The 22,962-nt window shown below is 35.1% G+C and overlaps 1 protein-coding gene across 1 annotated transcript in view; it reads left to right on the forward strand.

Annotated features, from left to right (window-relative positions):
- Window positions 1–262: 262 nt before the first annotated feature.
- WDR17 (WD repeat domain 17) overlaps window positions 263–22,962 on the forward strand; it is a gene marked incomplete at both ends in the record, with an annotated part of 38,198 nt that continues 15,498 nt past the window's right edge. Inside the window, 15 exons of the mRNA XM_079535106.1 lie at window positions 263–328; window positions 8,642–8,770; window positions 9,596–9,779; window positions 11,383–11,613; window positions 12,286–12,537; window positions 13,902–14,024; window positions 14,384–14,571; window positions 15,582–15,750; window positions 17,578–17,669; window positions 18,768–18,850; window positions 19,706–19,792; window positions 21,357–21,521; window positions 21,805–22,007; window positions 22,090–22,239; window positions 22,339–22,469. Coding sequence (XP_079391232.1) covers window positions 263–328; window positions 8,642–8,770; window positions 9,596–9,779; window positions 11,383–11,613; window positions 12,286–12,537; window positions 13,902–14,024; window positions 14,384–14,571; window positions 15,582–15,750; window positions 17,578–17,669; window positions 18,768–18,850; window positions 19,706–19,792; window positions 21,357–21,521; window positions 21,805–22,007; window positions 22,090–22,239; window positions 22,339–22,469 — 2,253 coding nt within the window. The remainder of the gene's footprint in view (window positions 329–8,641; window positions 8,771–9,595; window positions 9,780–11,382; window positions 11,614–12,285; window positions 12,538–13,901; window positions 14,025–14,383; window positions 14,572–15,581; window positions 15,751–17,577; window positions 17,670–18,767; window positions 18,851–19,705; window positions 19,793–21,356; window positions 21,522–21,804; window positions 22,008–22,089; window positions 22,240–22,338; window positions 22,470–22,962) is intronic.

The following is a 22,962-nucleotide window of genomic DNA, read 5'->3' on the forward strand; positions in this document are numbered from 1 at the left end:
TTTAGTTTAACATACTGGAGGATACAATCTACTGATAGTGCTGATTTCTTTTTCAGTTCAGAATCCAATATATGGATAACATTTATATTGCTGCTAAAAGTATTTCAGACAATGTATTTGAGTTTAAAGCTTTATTAGGGAATCATGTGACAGAGTTCTGATCTGATCTTTTGTTAGCTTGTAGTTTTCAGTCAATTTTAGCATGGAACTCGTTGTACTTGCAGGTGTTCAGATTCTGTATTTTTAACTTCCACATTCAATCATGGCTTGGATGACTTACATTTCCCACTGGTTTGATGAAGATGATTGGTATGCAGGACAGCAACGAGTAAGAATTGCTTAAATTAATATTTTTCTTCTTTTGGTTTTGTTTCTCTTTAAGCTTCTGTTTATTATGTAACTACTATCAATGTTTCTATGGTAGTGCAAGTTTGAATGGGGTTCTATATAGTATATAACATCTAAACTGTTTTTTATTTGAAAATTAATGTTTCTAGATGGATAAATGATATTAGAAGTTAAGAGCTGTTTGCGTTTTATTTTGCATAATTTAATTGATAGAATTCTTTAATATTTAATAAGATAGAAATCGAGTATTCAAACTTACATTAATTCCTTGTGATACAATACTGTGCATGGAAAAACTAATTAGAGGTGTTAATTGAATAAAACAGCAAAAAAATTGGGAGATAAGAAATTCACCTACGGTCATCTCCAAGTTTTACTTTGGATATTGGTGTTGTGTTTTTTTTCCTGACATTTTTCTGAAGAGAAGGTGTGGTTACTATAGCAACATCTGCTGGGTAGCCCGGACTTTTTTCATAACTGCATGCCTTGGGCAAGATTGATCTACATCTTTCATAGATTTAGGGTGAGAAATGAATATCAGCTTTCTTCAACTATATCAAGTTGTTTTACATAATTATGTGTAATTTCTATTTCTCATTTTAATGGTGTATTCTCAGCTATTGAATCAGAATGTAGGTGATGCTACTGAAACACAAACAGCTGCAGCTTTTAAAACCTTCTCATGTATTGCCTGCTAATATCATTTATATGCTCATGAATATTAAAAAAAGGTGGATCCTAATACTTCTTGCACTATTCTAACATTACATGTGAATTCTGCCTTAGACTGTCTCAGAAGTGGAATAATCTTTTAATAGTTGCTCATCAGAGACTCACTGAGATGTACTAGAGGTAACACCTTGGCACTTAGCCAGCACAAAAGCTGTCTAGTGATTTTGGGGATCTTTGGATTGCAAGATGAGATTCTTATGGAGAATGTTAGATGTTTTATGCTGAGGTAATGAGAAGTACATAAAACCACGTATTATATAATGTATCTGAAAGTTCAAGTTCTGGTACTAGATGGACGGTCAATACCTCTAGTTTTGCTACCAGTTATGTATGATCTCTCAAGTTGATTGTATGTACTTCAAGGTTCTTGATGATGTATTGTTAGAAGTACCAGATTTAGTCTGTTTCAAACTGTAGTATTTCTATTTAGATTGCCTTGTTGAAATCACACTTTCAAAGATATATATTTTAGTGAAGTTGTACTAGTAGTGTATTAAGGAAGTCAAGAATGCTTCTTTGCAAGACTTCCCTCCAGCTTAGATTTTTGTAATGTTAATTATTACTGTTACGTTTTCAACATCTTAATGTTTTTGTTTTCAGTTTCAAGTAAGAGTTTGTTTCTGCTTTAATATTCTTATTATTGTGTTCCTAAGAAGTTTTTCTGTATTATGGAAGATTGCAATTATAATTTCTAATATTATTTATAAAAATGTTATCCTCAAAGATGTTTTCATAATAATCAAGGTGTCTGAATTAAAAATATAACAACTCCTATCTAATTTCTGAATGCCTTGCCTTGAAACTAGTGTTCTGTTACTGTAGGTTACCTTGAATATCATTTATATACTTATAAAGAAAAGCATTTGATTAAAATTGTTTCAAAGATTCTTTTGTATTACTGCATATCCTTAGAATCGTGTCATTAGAGATGGGCAAAAATACCAGCTTGCAGGAGAATAATTTTAACAAAAATTACACATGTTATTATGTAATAGCCTGTAAGTGAGGGATTAGGGGAACAAGTGAATGGAACAATCTCTGTATTTGCTGAGCTGGCACCATTAAGGATGGTAATATTTTTTTCCCTTTTCTCCCTGCTTTCTATCTTAATGTTTTCCAGGAAGTGAAAATGAGCTTTGTGAGGAGGCTTGGTTGATGTTTCTGTATTTAAGTGGGGCTTCTGATTCCTTTGCCCTGTATCCTAAAGTCACTGCTTGTACCATAAAATCCAACGTTATGGGGCAGAATGCACTTTCAGTCTGATTTAAATCCAGACTTAACCAAACATCAGCCTGATGCAGAGCGTTTCTAGGACTTCTTCCCATGTGAAGTTCAGATGTGCTGTAGTTAAATCAGTTCTGCTACTATTTCAGCTCTGGGTGTATTGTGGAGGTTTAAAATAACTGTGAAAACTAGGAGAACACGTTTCTTTTAAAATATTTTTTTCTGTAAGTGTTCTTTTCAAAGTCAGTGTCCAGATAATCGAATGATTAACAAGTTTAAAATGAGTGCAAAGTTAGAGAACTTGCAGTCGGTGTTTGCAGCTGATGCGTCTGGTCAGGGCTTCTGCTGTTCTTCAAGAGTGGTGCTGAAATTCGAAGCCTTTTTCAACTGCAGTACACTGAAAGTGGAACTCTACCTCTGGGTATTCTTCTGGTACCCCAGGAACAGCAGGCAATGCGTGTTCTATGAATTGTGTACAGAAGTAGAAAGAAATATCTGCTTTTTTTTTTTTTTTTTTTTTTTTTTTTTTAAGAGAAGCATGCAAGCTGTCTGTGCTGGTCAGTGGTAAGCTAGCAATCAACCTGGCATTTTAAGGAGTAGTCAACTAGCTAGGTTAAATCCTGCTGAGAAGTGTGAAGTGCTAACTTCTTTTAACAGCATGTCTCGCTCCAATTTATAGGAGGGAGATGAGGTTCTTTTAATATCTGTATACTGGTGTGAGATTAAGAAACAACGGATAATTATCCTGCTTTGTCACTGTTGTGATTTTATGTAGGCAGTTTTAGCTCATCTTTTGCTGAGAAGCATTCACTTTGAAGAAGTGCACATACATCCTCAGTAAGACTGTTTAAAGACCTACGTTAGCAACTGCAGTTTGATTGTATCAAGAATTAAGTTCTTCAGGATTTTGTGGTACTCCCTGCAAAGCAGGAAGGATTTTTATTTGAAGGTAACAGCTCAAATGACATCAATATCAGTTCGAGTTTTAAGCACTTAGCTCTGACCAATAACATGGCCCTCTATTCTTTGTTTCTAACTTCTTTTTTATGAATCTGCCTAAATCCATGGCAAGTGATCTTTGATAATATTCATCAATTTGTCATTTTCATAGTGTAAGATTTCTTCAGTGTGCTTTCTTTTACTTTTGAAGTTCTCCAAATGTATAAATTAACAAACACCAATTACATTTTAATCTTAGGGATATAAAATTGTGCAAAATACTGATTCATGCCAGTAAGCATTCACAAGCATTTCCCTACTTTATGAACACAGTATAAAATTTAGGAAATGTACCAGCTTCTTAAATGCTTCAGAAAGGATAATTTATTTAAGTTTTGGGGAGATTTTATTGCTCTGTTTAGTCTTAAGTTTAACTTGTCTGTTTACTTTTAAGTTGCACGTGTAATAGAATATTTCCAGTTATGCTTTATTTGATGGGACTGGGCAGATTACTAGCTGTAACTTAATTTCTTAACGTGACTATAATGTGCTTGGTGTTTTGTAGCCACTTTGGAAGAGTGCTGCTTAATATTAAGGCAAACACAGAGAGGAGGTAGTTTGGTTTCTGCAGGCGTGGAGGCTACTTGTTTTGAAAATCTCCATGTTTTTAACCAGAAGAATTTTGTCTGTTCTCTGATGTTTCAAACTGGTCTGATTAGATAGGGGAGTAGAAGTGAAACTCTAAGGCTTGGAGTTCACATTTCATCTCCAATAGTTTTTCCCCAAATCTGGCGTGTCCTTAAGGAAACTTGGTCTCCTTGAAGTAAGTCATCTTAAAGTAGGTCTTTAATTACTATATTGTCATTGACCTTGGAGCAATAGTATGGATGAAAGACAGTATCTGTATATCAAACCTGCAGCTGTGACAGCAAGCTTTTCTCATAAGAAAATGTACAAACTTAACTGGAAGACAGTAAGAATAGGAGCAGGGGACACTAAGACCTTAGTATAAATAAGGGTTCAGAAAACAGGCTTTTGTTTTATACAGAAGCATACTGATTAATAAAATGTTGTATACTCACTTCTGTGTGCGTGCCACATTGTGAATATACATTTGCTAATGGTATTAGTATACAATGGAGGTTGGTGCTTGATGGTTATGCATTTATGGAAAAAAAACATGCAAGCACATATAATAATTAAAGGGTGCTAAATGTTTGATCTAAACAGCTGTTATTAAATGAATATTGTTGTACAGTCAGAAAAAAAAACAACAATGAAGTAAATTGAGTAGCTGAAGCAGAAAAAGAGGGGTAATGCTGAAATTGATTTCGTGCCTGTTAAAGACCTGCAGTTGCTAGGCTACTGACACTGCCAATGTGTGAGTGTTGTGCAACACAATGCTCGGTCTTCTTTCCTGCATTCCTTAGTAACTGCATTGTTACCAGAACGTCAAGGTTTAGTTCCTTCACTGTCAAGTGAAGTCATTTTATTCTACAATCAGAACAAGATTGTGCATTTTGACAGCAGCAAAATCTTGGAATGATTGTGGAAACTCTTAAGTGGTTTGCAAAATATGGTTTTTAGGCTAAGGTAGGAATTACCTTATATAGCCATGTCTATGTATCTAGTCCATCCAAATGTTATTTTTAAGTAATATTAATTCTATGATGACCAGAATTGCAGTTTAGTGTTTTCCCCCCTATATTTAGCAACTTGAAATGTTGTTGCTGCTCATACCAATTGGGTTTTTGTTGTTGTCCTCCCTCTTTCCCTCATCTCCTTGGAAACTGTGGGCATCCTTTATTAGATTTCTGTGGGCAGTATATATTTTTACATGCGCAGTTTTTTTCAGTGTGTACACTTCAGGGTCCAATATAACTACTCGGATATCATTTATTTTGATACAAAATATATATTTTTTAACAAAGGACGCATTTTTTTAACAGTGTAAAAATTTGTATCATGTGAAGTAATACGTAATACTAATTTATGTTGCATTCAGTAGTTTTCACCAGATTGCTAAGGTGAATACTGCTTTTTTTTTTTCCCCTCATATTACAAGCATGTTCAGCAGAAATCTGTAATGTCTGAAAAACAATCTGTAGTAAATCATCTTTGGTACATGATGCTTGTGAGAGACATAGCAGTCAATGTCACAATTGCAATTTCTTCTCCCAAGTACAAAAACAATAGAATTAACAAGATACGTATGCTTTGAAAAGAAGCATAATTGTAAAGGATTATGGAATTGCTTACAGGAAGTTTAGAGTGCTTTCTACAATGCAGCTTAAGATATCTTACATAAGTAATGTAGTTTGTTTTTCTGTGGGTTGGTGTTTTTACACTAGGAAAAAAACTGTACCAGAAATTGAAGTTTATAGTGCTTCTTAGGCATAAACTGTGAAATGATAGAATATCACAACACAACGCTTGTCATTCACATGGTAATCTTATTTAAAGGATGCTTTTATTTGGGTATCAGACCTTAAGAAGAAAAGTACAGGATGACTCATACGTGAGATGCTCCGGTCACTTAGTCATCTTAATAGCCTTATGTCCAGGTCTCTCTTGAAATGGGGAGCCCAGAACAGAATGCAGTTGTCAAGGTGTGTGGCCTCACCAATGCTGGGTGGAGAGGAAGGATTGCTTCCTTTGAGCTGCTGGTAGCACTTGTGATCACAGAATCACAGAATTGTAGGGGTTGGGAGGGACCTCCAGAAATCATCGAGCCCAACCCCCCTGCCAAAGCAGGTTCCCTACAGCAGGTCGCACAGGTAGGCATCCAAGAAGGTCTTGAACATCTCCAGAGAAGGAGACTCCACCACCTCCTTGGGCAGCCTGTTCCAGTGCTCCGTCACCCTCACTGTAAAGAAGTTCTTGCGCACATTTGTGAGCAGTGATTGCGCATATTTGTGCGTGTGATGCAGTCTAGATCTTTTAGCCTCCTCTGCCACAAGGGCATGGTCTTAGTATTAATTCATTTCATTGATGTATGTACAAGGAGAGTTCTAAAATTCTGTTGATATGTTAAGTAAGTATTTATACTTCAAGTGAATGTCTCCTTAGTGATATGTCTTGATCTTCCTATTTGGAATTTTTAAATTTTATTCTTGTAAGCAAGTGGTTGTGCTTAATACATAAAAAAAAATTTTCCCTAAATTATTTTCTGTTGCCTTCATATCTAGTAAAAGACAACTTTGGAATTTTTGTTTCATAATGACTGTTTCAAATTTGCTTTGGTCCGTAAAGGTAATTGTGTAGAAATTATGCCAGAAAATAGTTCATCCACAGTGACACAGTTGCATTTCTGAATCATATGTATAAATAAAAATCTGAAGGTGAACTAACCTTAGATTACTAGTAACTTCCTCAGAAGTGTGAGGCTAGTGCCTCTTCTGCTATTAGGATATGTGCATGGAGTACCTTGTAGTTTTTCTGTTGATAACTATAGCCCAACTACCCATAAATAAGCTTCTAAATGACTGACCAGGCTTTGTTTTCTACAAGAGAAATAAAAAAAAAAATCTGCAAGCCCTATTTTTTAATCCAAATAACTGAGTCTTAATGTGAAGTGACTATCAATAGGAAACCCATCCTAATATGTTGCTTGTTTTTGTTGAAAGTGTTTGTATCATACAACTTGTTATATTTTGTCTTAGAAGTACTTAATATGTTGAATGTTTGCACTGATGAAAAAGTGTTTTAAGGGTAGTGCTGCACTTTAACAATCTGTCACTCTTACAAGTGAGAATGAAGTTCATTATAACATAAAATTGAGAATAAAGTATGTTTGTTAATTTGCAGGGAGGAGTAAATTTTAGCAAGCAATACCTTTGCAGATGTTTGCATTCTTGGTATGTAAATAGATCATAGAAAAATGACCAGGCTCTTGCTATATCTAGGCAGCCTTTTGATATATAATCATTTATCAAATATTGAACTAGATGTGTAATTGATCTGGCTCAGCAGAGCACTTCTGTTCTTATGTTAAAGTCAGCTATCCTCTCAATCTGAGTGGAGAAAGTAGTTTGAGATTGCTTTTGTAATATTGTTTCTCATATATATGCATATATTTTCCTCTGGCATTTGTTTTCCAAGGACCTTTTCTGCTACAGCTTTTAAATTCTGTGCAAATGATTATTTTCCTCATACACAGTAGAGGAAATGTGTAGTTAGAGTGACTGACTTTGTGCAGACATTTAATGCTAGTTAGCAGAGGTGATCTAGAGGAAAATCTTGTTTCAGACAGTGGATTCATTCATTCAAATCATAGATTGCTAAACAGTAATACAGTAGTGCTGTAGTGAACTTTTTATTTTCCTCAACTCATAGTAGTTAAGGAAACTTAGCTTCTCTTGGAAGCATGGTGATGTTAAGTAATTCATATTTGTACTAAGCTAGTGGTATAGAATCGCATAGGTTGGAAAAGACACCTAGGATCATCCAGTCCAACCCATGCCCACTAAACCATGTCCCTCAGTGCCACGTCTACACACTTCTTGAACACCTCCTTGAGCTGAGCAGTCTGTTTCAATGTATTACTGTGCTTTCTGAGCATTTTCTTTGTATCCAACCTGAACCTTCCCTGGAAGAACAATTTATGGCAATTACCTCTTGTCTGATCTGTAGTTTTGTGAGAGAAGAGGCCCAGCACAACCTCCTTTCAGGCAGTTGTAGACTGTAATAAGGTATTCCCTGGGCCTCCTTTCTCCAGAGTAAACAGTCCCAGCTCCCCCAGCCGCTCCCTGTAAGACTTGTGCTCCAAACACCTCATGGCTCCACTGCCCTTCTCTGGTCATTCTGGTACAGGTTTCGATGTCTTTCTTGCAATGAGGCACCCAAACACAGTAGGTGTTCAGTTCGAGGTGCAGCTTCACCAGTGCTGCGTACAGGAGAATGATTACTTCCCTGCTCCTGCTGGCAGTGCTGTTTCTGATACAAGCCAGGGTGCCATTGGTCACCTTAGCCACATGGATACACTGCTTGCTTGTGTTCAGCTGGCTGCCAACATCCCCAGATCCTTCGTTTGTTGTTTGACATAACTAACACACAAGTATTGCACATGGTTTATTTTGTCCAGATGCCTCTGTGGGTAATGAAAAAAAGAGAACAGCAGAGAAGACGTTGTACTTTGATTTAGAAAGTGTTAAAATCTGACTACAGAGGAAAGTGAAGAACAGCTTCAGTTTGTGCAACTCGAGAACAATTCATATTTTCATTCACTGTTTCCAACTTCCCCACATCCCACAGCTCTAAGATTCTTAGGGGCATTGAAATTGCCTCCTTTTGTAATGCTGTGAGAGGTTGTGAACAAAATGAATAAATTATTTATGGAAACAGAAAGGTGTTGATCTGTTCTGTAACATGTTTTCATGTCTTGTTTTCTGTCTTAAAGGCAAAAATGTCACATGTTAGACAAGTGGGTCTTCTAGCTGCTGGATGTCAGCCATGGAACAAGGATGTTTGTGCTGCTAGTGGGGATAGATTTGCCTACTGTGCTACACTTGCTATTTATGTATATCAGGTAAGACTTCCTACTTAACAGACCAGTTGTTTGTTTGCTTTTTTAACATTGCTGTCTATATCGCTTTGAGCCCTTCCAGTATATTTTTGTTTGGAAGCATGATTGCTGCTGAGAAGGTACCTATGTAGTACTCAACCTCCTATTCAAGATACCTTTTCCAAATTATTTTTTCTGCTAGTTAGAGTAGGTGCAAAAAATTTATTTAAATGTTGTACTTGAAGTTGTATGTGTCCAGAATTATTTGCGTAAAAAACCAAACTCAATACAGCAAATGCCTGAGATGAATGAAGTGCGCTAATAGAACAGGTTTTGAGGGAGAAATGAAGAAATTACATGATTTCATTTGAAATGTAAAAGTAATCTTTTAAGGTAGCTTTAATCTGTTCTTGGGAACTTTGGACATGGGTCTGTGGAGTTGTGAATTTCTTGGCCCGCCTTTCTTTTGTTCGGTACAAGCTATTACTTCCACTGTTTCTGAACTGCAGAGCGGTTTCATACTCATTTTTCTATTCTGTCATTTGTAGATTACCTATAAAGAATGTACTTTAGAATCGTTATGTGAAAATTGAGTGCATTCATTAAAGGAATATAATTGTAAGTGAAAATAGTAACTTATGTTAATACTGTTCGAGCTGATTGAATATTTGATAACTTTTCAGTGTAAGTTAAATACGTAATTTAATTTATTGAGATATCAAGTAGTCAATAGTTAAATCCATCATAGTTCCATCTATAAGCCTGAACTGTTCTCCCGCCCAATAATATTTAAGGTGAATTTTCAAAATATTTATTTATTTCTAAAATGGATTTTGACTTTTCGTTTAGCTGGATCACCAATACAATGAATTCAAGCTCCGAGCAATTATGTCTGAGCATAAGAGGACAATCACAGCCATATCTTGGTGTCCACACAATCCTGACATGTTTGCGAGTGCCAGCGCAGATAGTTTAGTAATTATTTGGAATGTGTCTGAACAGAAAGTCGTGGCCAAACTGGATGATACAAAAGGTATTTCAGATGTGGAGATGCTTGTTCCATACAGCTTTTCTCAAAAAAATTAAAATGAAAAAAAAAGTGAACAGAAAGTTCAAAACAGTTCAAAAAGAAAGAATAAAGTACTTGACCAATTCAGGAATTTGTTGCCATTGATTTCTAGTTGAGCAGAAACACTTTTATCCTTATAAAACGGATTAATAGTTAAGATTTAAACCTTAGATCATGTATTTTCATGGTAACCTTACGAAAATGAAAGCAAATAATGTAGCAGTCAACAGATCCAAATAGAAAATATCCATGAATTTGAAAGACTGTTTTTATTGAAATATTCTAATGCTTGTCCAAGTGCATAATATCTCAGCACTTAAAACTACTGATTAGGAGAGTGTAGTAGACATCTAGAGCGTTAAATGTCTAGACCTGTCAACTTTTCTTGCTCAGTTCTGAGTCATTCAGTCAAAACCAACTGGTTATGTTTTCGTTACCAAACAGTTTGTTGGCCGTGTTTGACTCCTGCATTTACGTTCTTGGAAAATAGTTGCTGTCTGTGAACAGTCAGTATCTCAAGTTCTTCCAGGATACTTTTGGACTTGCTACTCTCTACTGAAGAGAGTATTTAGGATACCTTTGAGTATCTTCTATGTCTTGCAAACGCTGCAGAAGGAATAAATAGGGAAGCACACAATGATTTGATCTAATCAAAACAGAATATTGGCTCCAGTTATGCAGCAATGTAAAAACTGATCCTAATTCAACCAAGTAACATTTTTTCTAATTTTAAATTTTCTAAAAATCATTTTATTTTTAGGATAATCTGTTTAAACCTCCTGATAATGTGGTAGTAACAAAGACAGCAAAAGTATCATTTAAATATGTCCAAATTGGAAGAGTTATGAATTTTCAGCTTGAGGAGAGTTTGTCTTGTTGTTTACCCCTTCAGACACTCATTAAATTACAAGGATAATTAGTGTTGGAGTTGCTAAGTTTGAAATCTTTAACCTGCTGACCCTATTGGTAGGTGTTATGTGACTGAATTAAAACTGCCAGATGTCCAAAGGTAAATATTAAGAAACTGCCTTAATTTCCAGTTTAGTCACAATAATGTCTTTTATCTTTAAATTTCATTGTGTTTTGCAAAAATAGAAATTGTAAGCTAGCATTTACTATGTTGCTATTCACTTTCGCAAATATCTTACAAAAAAAAAAAAAACATAGAGAATAGAATTGTGAATGAAAGGAATGCTTTATAGGATCAAGCGTATTCTCCTTCTTCGTGTGTGTGATTGTTCTTGGCACTAATGAAATCAAGTACAGCGATCATAAATTACAGCCCATCAAAGTAGCATTAAGATAATTTGAGAAATATTTCTACTTTCTGGATATATGTAGTTTATTTTCACACCATAAGGTGTTCCTATGGCTTTTTAAATTTCAGTTATAATATATATAATATATATATTATTATATTTTATATATATATATATTATATAAAATATTATATAAAATATATAATAATTTGTGTATAAGAACAATTGTACAGGTGTTCAGGATAATTGCTGATACTGGGCCTGACAGTAAGGCAGTGTATTTCAAATCCTTATTCTGTATGTTTCAGGAATTCCTGTGTCACTTAACTGGTGCTGTAATGAAGATGACGCAGTTGCGTTTGCGTCCCACAGAGGTCCCTTATACATCTGGACTATCTCAGGACCTTTCAGCGTGGTAACGGCACATGAAGGAGCACATAGTTTCTTGTCAGATATCTGTCTGTTTAGGTGGCATCCAAAAAGAAAAGGGAAAGTAGTCTTTGGACATTCTGATGGAAGTCTGTCTATTTTTCAGCCAGGTAAAAACTGATATGGTAAAACATGTATATGTTTTTGTTGTGTATGTATGTTTTTGTATGCATGTAATTCTGCTCTTTTTTCATTCAGATTTTTATGAATGCTTGCACACATTCAAAACTTATACTATATCTACTTCTTGTATATCACAAAAATTACTTAAATGAAAAGCACACAGCATTTTCTTTGTTCTTCTTCGTTTTGTGATAACACTGAGATTTTTGACCAGTTACTGAATGAGAGCAGACACAAAATTCTGCTGAACTCTTTCCCAGTAATTTTTTTATTCTGCGTAGACCAGTTTGAATTTTTCAATAGTCTCTTACTTCGCTTCTGTTGTTTTAGAGTTCTATCTTTTTTGTCAGGCTTCCTATAAGCCTGATCTTGAGTACCTCTTTTACTCATGGTAGTTATTGGGACAATGTATATTCTTTCAATATAAATTGATTAATCAAAGTAACAGCTGTTTCCGTTTTTCGCTTATTAACAAAATAGTCATCTGCAGGACTACTTTAGGTTAGATACTGCTAAGTCAGCTTTCTTGAGTTGAGTGCAGCAAACAGAAGAGCAGACTACAAACAATTTCAGGGGGAGGCAAAAGTGAAATTAGCAAAGTATTCAAAGGACGTATTTGTTATCACGTTGAAATAATCTGTATTCTTGTGCTCTTAAAGGGTTTCGAAACCAGAAGCATGTCTTAAAACCAGAGCCTCTTAAAGGAGCAGATGAAGAAGATCCAGTTACAGCACTGGAGTGGGACCCTTTGTCAAATAACTATCTTCTTGTTGCTAATTTACATAATGGCATTCAACTGGTTGATTCGGAATCTGCATTCTGTCTCATAAAATTTAATTTTCCCAATGCAGCAGCATCTGTTCGGTGTTTAGCCTGGGTTCCTAGTGCACCTGGAATGTTTATAACTGGAGGTAAGCCTTTTATTTCCCAATTTATGGAAAAGTGATAAATGTAGCATTTAGTTTTCAAAACTGATATCAAAGGTTTGATCTCTGCTGCTTAACATCTCTACAAACAGAAGAGTATATATTATACAAAAAAGCCCCCTCAAGTATCTGTGTGGAAAAGAATAGAAAACTGCGCTGAACAGTGTACGTATTTACATGGAAGTGACTTCTAACTACTGTTGCTAAATATTTTCCTTATGCAGACTTCAGCAATAATATTGAAGTTACTTGGGAATAAGAAGTGTTGTGCTAGTGTGCATCACTTACTCCTCTGCTTTCTCTGTTTTTTGGGGAGTTTATCATTTTTTTAAACTATTTCCTGCCTCTTTCTTATACCTTAAAAATTAGTGTCAAGGTAGAAGAACCAGTGAGTAAGGAAAGTTAAACTTTGAGAACGCTTTATAACAGGAATTCTGTAGAGTATGTTTGCTGTATTTTAAATAATTAATATGACTAATTACTGTTTTTAATAGTGAAATTATGGTAGAGGTGTCTGTACTTGCCTACAAGGTTTTTTAGGATCCTAAGTTCTAATTCATTGGTTTTGGTTTTCTTTGCTTCTCTTTGTTCTTAAATAGAATCACAGACTGACCTGGGTTGAAAAGGACCAGTGATCATTTAATTTCAATGCCCTTGTTATGTGCCTATTGTTATGTGTTATGTTGCCAACTGCTAGACCAGGCCCAGAGCCACATCCAGCCTGGCGTCGAATGCCTCCAGGGATGGGGCATCCATAACCTTCCTGGGCAACCTGTTCCAGTGTGTCACCACCCCCTGAATGAAAAACTTCCTCCCAATATCTAACCTATACCTTTCCTGTCTTAGTTTAAAACCATTCCCCCTTGTCTTATCACTATCCACCCTTGTAAACAGTTGTTTCCCTTCCTATTTATATGTTCCTTTAAAGTATTAGAAGGCCACAATGAGGATCTCCCTGGAGCCATCTCTTTTCCAAGTTAAACAAGCCCAGTTCCCTCAACATTCTTCGTAGGAGAGGTGCTTCAGCCCTCTCATTACCTTAGACCTGGACCTGTTCCAAGAGCTCCATGTCCTTTTTGTGCTGGGGGCCACAGACACAGTACAGCAGATGGGGCCTCGCAAGAGCTGAGTAGAGGCAGACAATCACCTCCCTCTCCCTGCTGGCCGCTCCTCTCTTAATGCAGCCCAGAACACAGTTCACCTTCTAGGCTCCAAGCATACACTGCTGGCTTATGTCTAGCTTCTCATCCACCAGGACCTCCAAGTCCCTCTGCACAGGGCATATGAAAATAATGTACATGCAGTAAAACAGAGTAAGTAAAAACATGTTTTTATATTTGTAACTTCAGATTATCACGTTGGTGTGTTACGTATTTGGAATGTTTCACGTGCGGCACCTATCGATAATTTAAAATTGAAGAATTCTGGTTTCCATAGTTTGCATGTGCTAAGTTCTCCTCCAAAGAAGAAGTGTAAGTGTACTTTTGATTGTTATTCATTATGATGCAAGCAAGTTAAGAGAGTATTTTTTGTGAATCTTGGCATAGTCAAGTCACTTTCTGAAATCTTGTGGTTGTTCTGTGGTTCTTAGTTAAACAGAGCATCCTCTCATGCCAGTGACTGGATGTGTAAGGGATAAAGCCCTTTATGCTGTCCTTTAGCAGACCAGGCTTTGTACTCCCCTTTATATATATATATATATATATATATGTGTGTGTGTGTACACACATATGCATATATGTATAAATAAAGTGTCTGGAATACAAATTTTCTCTATATAACTATTATTACATAAAAAATAGAAACACTTGTCTATTTTTCTTTTGTTAAGCATTCTCGTGTCCATCTCCTACTAAATATCCTCATACATCCTCAACAAGTGAGGCTGTTCCTCCTCCGACTTCATCACGAAAGCAAGCATTTTCTCTTCCTCCTGGCCATGTTGTCTGTTGTTTCATGGATGGTGGTGTTGGCCTTTATGACTTGGGAGCCAGAAAGTGGAATTTCCTTAGAGATTTGGTAGGTCACTTTTTTTCTGTTTTGAAATGATGTTTTGGCTTACCTAGCATGTTCTTATAACAGTAAATCCGTTGTCATTCAGAAATGAAGATTTAAGAGTTTTCTGGTTGGTGGTGATGAAGTTTGTTTGCTTGTTCTAATTGAAATATTATTGATACTTCATGAACTTCTAAGAAATATTACCTTTGGAGCTGCCCTCATATCAGCTTGTTTTGAGGGAGAAGTTTGTGATTGGGTTCATCGCATATTAAGTGAACCTCTTTTTCCCTGATTGGTCCGTTATTCAAAAGGATTTTTTTCTCCACTCAGTTTTCTTTGAAAACCTTAAATAGCTTGCAGGTGTACTCCAGTATGTGTTTGAATAGAGGCTTATGTTGTTTTCATTTTTAATTGATTTTTTTTTTCTGTAAATCAAATGAGGCTTAAAAAATTTGTGTTTATTATTTGCTTCTCATGTTCCTGTCAAATTAAATTCCACAAGAGTGTTTTAATCAATTAAGATGGGAAAGTTCTGAAGGGTTGAAGTATAAACTGCAAATAGAAATGTCCGGTTTTAGAACATGGAAATCACTGGAATTCTAAAAAAAATTTTAGAATATAATCTACAGAACTGGACTATTTTAGTCAGATACTCTTTACCTGAAAGGTAACATTAATTTCTGTTTTACAGTTTTTTCTTGTTTGCTTTTGTTTAGGTTTAGATTTTTTAATTATTATTATTATCAATTCAATTCCAATGGACAATGCATCCCTGGCATTGCATCATCCTATTGTTTTAGGGTAACATTTCTCTGTTTTTAAAAATGTTCTTCAAAGGATAAAGTGTTATAGTCTTAGCTATTTTAATCCTTTTTTAACTGAATAGTCAAAATGTGCGGAGGTTTTTGAACTCATAATTGGTCTAATTGCTTTTTAATAGAGCTGATTTTAGAGTTTACCTAGAGATGGACTTCTGGGGAAAAAACATTAAGTGTAATAAAAATGGATTCAACTTTTTTTTTTCCTTAAAGGGACATACTGAGACCATCTTTGATTGTGAATTCAAACCTGATAACCCTGATCTTCTTGCTACAGCTTCATTTGATGGTACAATAAAAGTTTGGGACATAAATACTTTAACAGCAGTTTACACGTCTCCTGGTAACGAGGGAGTTATTTATTCCATTTCGTGGGCTCCAGGTAAGAATATTTTGCTTAAGGTATATAAGATCTTGAGTCAGCATTGATTTGCAGCAATTTGCGTCACAAAAATATTCATTTTAGACAGAAGGGTATCTTAAAAGTTCTGAAATGTAATCAAAGTAACATATTTAAGCCTTGTATAATCCAGTTCTTCAGCACCTGTTCAGATTTACCCGTGTGAGGAATGATCTCTGCATCTCATATTAAGTCTGTAGGAAGGAAACGCTCCAGTTTTTCTAATGTTACGTTACAGAGATGATGAAAAGGCTTCCTTTGCCTGGGAGGCAATTGTTTAGAAGTGTTCCAATTGTATTTTATGCTGAAGAAGTTGAATATGTGTGTTTAGTTCTGGCTCGTCCTTCAGTGGTATTCTAATCACTGAGCTGTATATTAAAGACTGCTTTTTGGTTAAATACTGTTTTTTAGATGACACTGAAGTTGGTGGGGAATTTTGATGTTGGAACTGTTCTGCAACGTATTTAGCTGAATTAAAGAGAACATTTATGATAACAAGTACTGATGTCAGTAGTTGTTAACTAGGGTTCATGTGACTGAATAGCAGATAGCAGATAAATAGCAGATAAAATTTTATTCTTTTTTTTTTTTTTTCCTCAAGTTTAAATTCAACAGACTTTCCTATGAATTCAAACTCTTAACAAGAAATATTGTTATGGGAAGCTGAATGTAGCCTTTATAAATGAAATGAATTGGCACTTCATATCAGAGCATCTCTTGCACCTTGTTCTTCACAGATGATTTGAATTGCTCTGTGTAAATTATGACAGTGTGGAAAAGGATGTTCCATTTTTTCAGTTGCTTTGTTTTAAAATCTTTGTTTTTAAAATTTCAGTTTGTACTAGCACCTCACATAAAGAGAATAACTTGTTTGTGAGGGGGAGGAGTAGAATTGGTGCCTTTCAAGATTTGAATTCTGAATGATTAAAAATACAAATTAGTAAATTTAGGCTAATTGAAAGCATGTCCTTTAGCTTGTGTACTCTTTAGTTCCTTACACTTCATTGTTATCCATCTCCAACAGAACATCTTTCACATCCCTTACTCCTAGCAAGTTCCTCCCAACCTTTGTACAATTGTTTAAGCTTCATTCATAAAGTATACTCTAGTATTAAAATATACTCTAGTATTTGTCATTACTTGACTTTAGTCTCAAAAGAACTTTTTCTATCTTTGTCCCACCAGAATTTCTTTCCATTCTGTATATGCACCTTTTATCTAGACTCCCCTTGTACAAATTGCCTTTTTTTTTTTTTTTTTTGCTACATCAAGCATAGTTGTTCACTGTGGTGAGGAGAAGCTTGATTTCCTGATTCTCACATGGGAGTCTTCTGTTATTTCCCACTTCATAGAGTATGAGTACAGAATCAAGTACAGACTTGATACATCAGGTGCTGCCTGGTGCAAGATTTAGGAGAACAAAAGAAGTGCAGCATTTTGCATGGTTTGTATTTGTACACAGGGTACTTCAACAGCAAATGATCTACTTCAAGCTTGAAGCATTGAAGTTGTATGTGTTTCTCAGTTTGAGTGTTTTATCAAGATTTTATCAAGGTTTTATGCTTTTATCAAACGTTATTTTCTTGTTACTTTAACAGCAAAGCTTTCAGCAGGCATTGAGACTACTTTTCTCAACTATACAATTTTTAGTTTACTCTTTGTTCAAAACAGGAATGTAGGAAAAAGTGTGAAACAGGTATTTACTACTTAATATCAAATACTGGCCTTAAAGTGTGGAAAAACTACTGGTTTTGTGCCATTGTTGATTTCACATTAATTGTGATAGCTTAAAAATGTCTTTCTCTAAAGGAGATCTGAACTGCATAGCAGGTGCAACATCCAGAAATGGTGGCTTCATCTGGGACATCCCAAGATGCAAAATAATAACACGATTCAGTGAGGTAAGATTATTTCCTTTTTGTCTATTGAATGTAAACTAGCTGTTCCCTCTAGTACCGAATAAATGTAGCAGTTAAAAAAAAAAAACATGTGAACAATAGACTATAACAAAAACCAATAGAAAGAAAGATGTGAGTGCTAGTTTGTTTGTGAAACAGGTGAAGTCTTTTTTACTTCCTCTGATAATGTTTGCAACCTGAGAATAGTGAAGAACCAGATAGTCTCCAGTATCTTAAAAGTGGTTCTATAGTGATATACAGCAAAAGCAATGTGGCTTCTTTCTTAAAAGTGGAAATATATATGGACATAGACTTCAAAACTGAGGATCAAAACATAAAATAGTGAGATGGTGTTCCAGATTTTGAAACATTAGACCTAGAAAAGAATTTCAGTTGCTGAAGTCTGGACTAATAAAACTGCCTTTTGAAACATGCTAAAACATGTGGCTTATTTAGAATCTTGCCTTACGTTACCAGTAATCTGTACAGGTTTGTGTGTGTCCTGGGGCAGTAGCTGAAAGAGCATGCAAGCAGCATGCAGTGTTTTGTAGTTTTCTCTACTGTTTTTTGTATTCTCAATATGTAGCTCTAGTCTTTGTGTTAGACATAGTTACCTGTGGCTACATCTGTGTCAGAGGAAAAGGCTGCTGTTTAAGAAGACAAATGTAGAAAAGAACATCTTTAATAAAATAAAGCAAACAACCATTCAAGAGTTCTAACACATCAGAAGATTGACACATTGCTACTATTAAACAACTGTTTTTGACCTCTGGTTCTGGTGGACATCTCACTTAAGTTTTCAGACTTATTCTCACTAATTTTGATATTTGATAAAGTAGCTAGCATTTATTCAAGCTTCAGGTTCATGAGCTGCTTATTCTTAATCCAATTTTGTTTCGTTTCCTGGAAACTAGGACAGTTTTACTACTGTCTGTGTCTCCCACTATGGCTTTACACACTTGGGACCTCATGGTTTTGTACATTACACTTTAGTGGGAGAAAACGGCTGGAGCCCATAGGAGAGGGAAAAAAGCACAAGTCAGTAGATAAGAGAAAAGGGTGAGTTATTTCTTATTGATAGGTATTTTGCATTTTTTGAAGCATGGAAGGAATGGGATCTTCTGCATTGCCTGGAGTCATAAAGATTCCAAAAGAATAGCAACCTGCAGCGATGATGGATTTTGGTGAGTGTTACTGGAAGAAAAAAAAAATTGCACATCTCAAGCCAGTAGATTTTGACAACATCGTCAGTGATAAATTTTAAAACCCTACTCACTGGACAAAATTTGGGATATACTAATCTCCTGTATTTGCTAGGATATATTTTTTTATGATATAAAAAATTATAACAAAGGAAGTGTTTCCAAAAGGAATGGTGTCTGACGTTTTGGTACTGAAACCTGTTTCATGAATTTTATTTAGCAAAGTGTATCTTTGTCTTTTATCTGTAAGTAGAGCAGACACTGCTCAAAAGCTATTTCTTTGTCTTCATTTTTTTTGTGCTTTTTTTTTTTTAATTTTAAGAATCACAATTACAGAACAGAAAAGTATTTCCAATTTTATTATTATAGAAGGGTAATAGTTTATTTGCAAAAACTATCAAATGCAAGGGAAGAATTTTTGTGTAATGTGTTTCAGTACTTCTATAAATCTTCCTTTCAGCTCTTTCTAATGTTTTTCTTTCAACCCTAGTCTAACAAGAAGAGGAGAAACTCCATATTCTATACAGAAATAAATCAATTTTTTTAAAAAGATCTGTTCATACCTGTTTTATCACCATGACTTAGATTCTGGGCTGTAAGAATTCTTTAGGGATGGAGGTACCACAGTGTGAAAACTTTATAGCTCCTCCGGAGGAATGTTTCATAGATGATGGAGTCCAATTAAACGTTTTGCTGGGAAATATATGGAACTGTAGCTGAGGGGTAGGAGTAAAAGCTTCTTTCTGTATGCTTTTGTTGCTGTGTGTTTATTTTGCATAGAATCAAAGCTGACTTTTGAATAGCCTACTCATAATATTCTATTGTAATTGGTTTCAGTATTATTCGAACCATTGATGGCAATGTTCTTCACAAGTACAAACATCCAGCTGCAGTGTTTGGCTGTGACTGGAGTCAAAACAACAAGTGAGTGGAAAATAACCTTGATAATTAATATTATTTACTATTGAAATGGATTACCAGCAATGCCCAGAAAGCTAATTTTTTTTACAAAGACTCCTTAATAGATTCCTAAAAAAGCTATCTTTAAACTAGAAGAAGGAAAAACAAATTGAGTATCATGCCATTTAATGGCAGACCTGTATGACAAGGCATTATGTAACCTGTTTTGGAAATGTATGTACTGCAATTAGACAGGGCATGAGGATCTCTTAAACTACTGTTGAACACCCTAGACATCCACTAGGGCATCATATTATGCCTGAGCCAATAAGTTCCTGTCTCTCAGATGGTAATTATTTCTAGGAAAACCATTACAGTGCAAAATGCCTTTCAGTTCTGGCAGCTTCTATGGTACTGCATTATATAATAGAATCATGCTATTAGATCCTTCTCACAAAAACCTTAATATTTAACAAATTCCTGATGCATTTCTGACACATGTCTAATTCTTGCCAACTGTCCAGTTCTGAGAATACTTTATGCTACTTTGATAGACATAAATATCCATAAACAGCTATAAATGAATTTGCATCTAGAGAATTGTGCCCATTCTATGAAGTGTCATTAGAAGGAGCCCAATGTGTCTACGCTTTGAAGAGTAGCTGATAATTATTCTATGACTATAAATAATATAGCTGAATAAGAGCCTTGTATCAATTAGAGGTCTTAAATTAATGATTTACATATTCAATTTGAAAGCAAAGATGAATCAAAGCAGAACATGAAGAAACTCTTCCATTAAAATTTTAAATGTTTGTACATCGTGCAATATTATAAACTGATAATAAGCATTGATTTTAAAAAAAGTATGGCAGCATTTACCCCAGTGACAAACAAAGTAATATTTGAAAAACAGAATATATTGGTGTAAGACCTTTAAAATAACTAAAGAATTCTTTGCAAATACTCGAGTTCTAATTAATGTTGGAGTTCTCATGAGTGGTTTTTAAAATAATGCTGTAGTAAGGCTGTTCTTTGCTTCTCCCCTGAATTTTATCAGATTGTTTCTTGGTGAGTTTCCCAATGTGCAGTTTGTTCTAATAGCATGTAAGAAATCTGCAAGAACGCACAAGAAAGGGCTCTGTTGTAGGCCTTATCCTCCTTGAATACTTGTTCCACTCTCCCCTACTTTTTATGTTTTTAATTTTGAAACTTGGGTTTTGAGATAGATATGAACTCTCACAATCTATAGATTTCTTTCACATTCTTTTTTCTATTTCATTAAATCATAAAGCAGCAGTAATTCAATCTAGTAATAATTCTATTTTGAGTTCTGAATACGATATACTCACTATATTCAGAAGTGTTTGATTTAGACTCCTGTACAAACACTATTCTTCACCCTTTTTTTCTGATTTCATCTATTTCATGAGGTTATTAGTAATGGCATTATAAAACAACAAAAGGCAAACAAAAAAATTATTTTTAAAAGTGAATTGCAAAATATGCATCATATTTATTTTTAAACTCCAAAATCATAAATACTTATGATTCCAGTGACTAATGATTTACAATTTTTATTTTGTAGAGACATGATAGCTACTGGTTGTGAGGATAAAAATGTTCGTGTTTATTACTTGGCAACTAGCTCTGATCAGCCACTGAAAGTTTTTACTGGACATACTGCAAAGGTGTTTCATGTACGGTGGTCTCCTTTGAGAGAAGGAATCCTCTGCAGTGGCTCTGATGATGGGTGTGTATTTCTGAACTATTAGAAGATCACAAAGGGCTGTCAAAATGACTTGAGCTCTGTGCTCTTGCTGCCACTGGCACTTTAAGAAGCTCTGGGAATAATACAGTCAGTCAGACCTCTCTGTAGGTCAGATTCAGAATGCTGGGCATTAACTCCAGCCTCTTTTGTAAAATCTTCACAAAAGTAATTATAAGTAAATATTCTGAAGCTTAGAATGTTGCTGAAGTAAGAGTCATTTCAGTAGATGATTTAATGACCATACGTCTTTTGTATCCTGTTTCAGTACTGTTCGAATATGGGATTATACACAGGATGCTTGTATAAATATTCTTAGTGGACATAGAGCTCCGGTACGAGGACTGATGTGGAATCCTGAAATTCCATACCTTCTGATATCTGGCAGTTGGGACTATTCAATTCAGATCTGGGACACAAGAGATGGAACATGCTTGGACACTGTTTATGATCATGGAGCAGATGTATATGGTATTACTTAAAATATATTTTCTTTCTGTATTAAAATGAATTTTAAGTACTTGACCACGCTTTTAAATTCTATCTCTGCTAGGATTAACATGTCATCCTAGTCGACCATTTACTATGGCATCTTGCTCTCGTGACTCTACTGTGAGACTTTGGTCACTGACACCGCTTATAAATCCTCTACCGATAAACATCTTAGCAGATAGATGTTGGGATGAGGTTATTGGTAATATAGGTAAGTAAAATGCATGTGTAATTGTTTTGAATGTTATACACGTTACTGTACTTAAAATTACGTATGCATATATAATTTATGAATCTTTATGTGTATTAGATCGTGCTGTAGAATCTGGTGCTCCTCCTTTGCTGTGTGGTAAAGTTTCCAGAGATATTAAGCAAGAAGTGGAAAAGATGGTAGGAAATCCTCGAGAAGAAAAACTAAGGTGGTTTTCAGAATGTTTTTCTGTAAGTATTCTGTAAACTTAAGGATCATTGCGGCACCTTAAGGATGTTAGACAACATACTGTTGGCAGTTTGTCCTGCTTTCTCCTCTAAAGTCAACCTCCAAAACAAAAGCTTTTTTCTTCTACTGTTCTTTTCTTTCTTTCTTGAACGGAACTCAAAAAACATGCAGAAATCAAATCTTTCTCTTAATAATTCTGCATGCGAGAATGTGTGACTGAATTTGTGAAGACCAAGCTTTCTTAAAGGGAAATAGATGGAACAGCTTAATTTTTCATAAGAATATGAATTAGACTTCTCTGTTGAAGCAAATGAAAATACATTTTATATCAAACTACACTGAATTTTAATTTGCCAAAGGGTTGCTGGATAAGATTTAAACTACCAGAGTCTGTGTGATACCAGACTGCTGTATAATCTTCTGGCAGCTGTAGATGCGAGCCACTTTTGCTTCAGTGTCCATCTGTTGACTTTGCTTTGTTGCAGAGTAGAATTT

This window comes from Tetrao urogallus (genome assembly GCF_951394365.1).
Source record: "Tetrao urogallus genome assembly, chromosome: 4".
NCBI classification, from domain to species: domain Eukaryota; kingdom Metazoa; phylum Chordata; class Aves; order Galliformes; family Phasianidae; genus Tetrao; species Tetrao urogallus.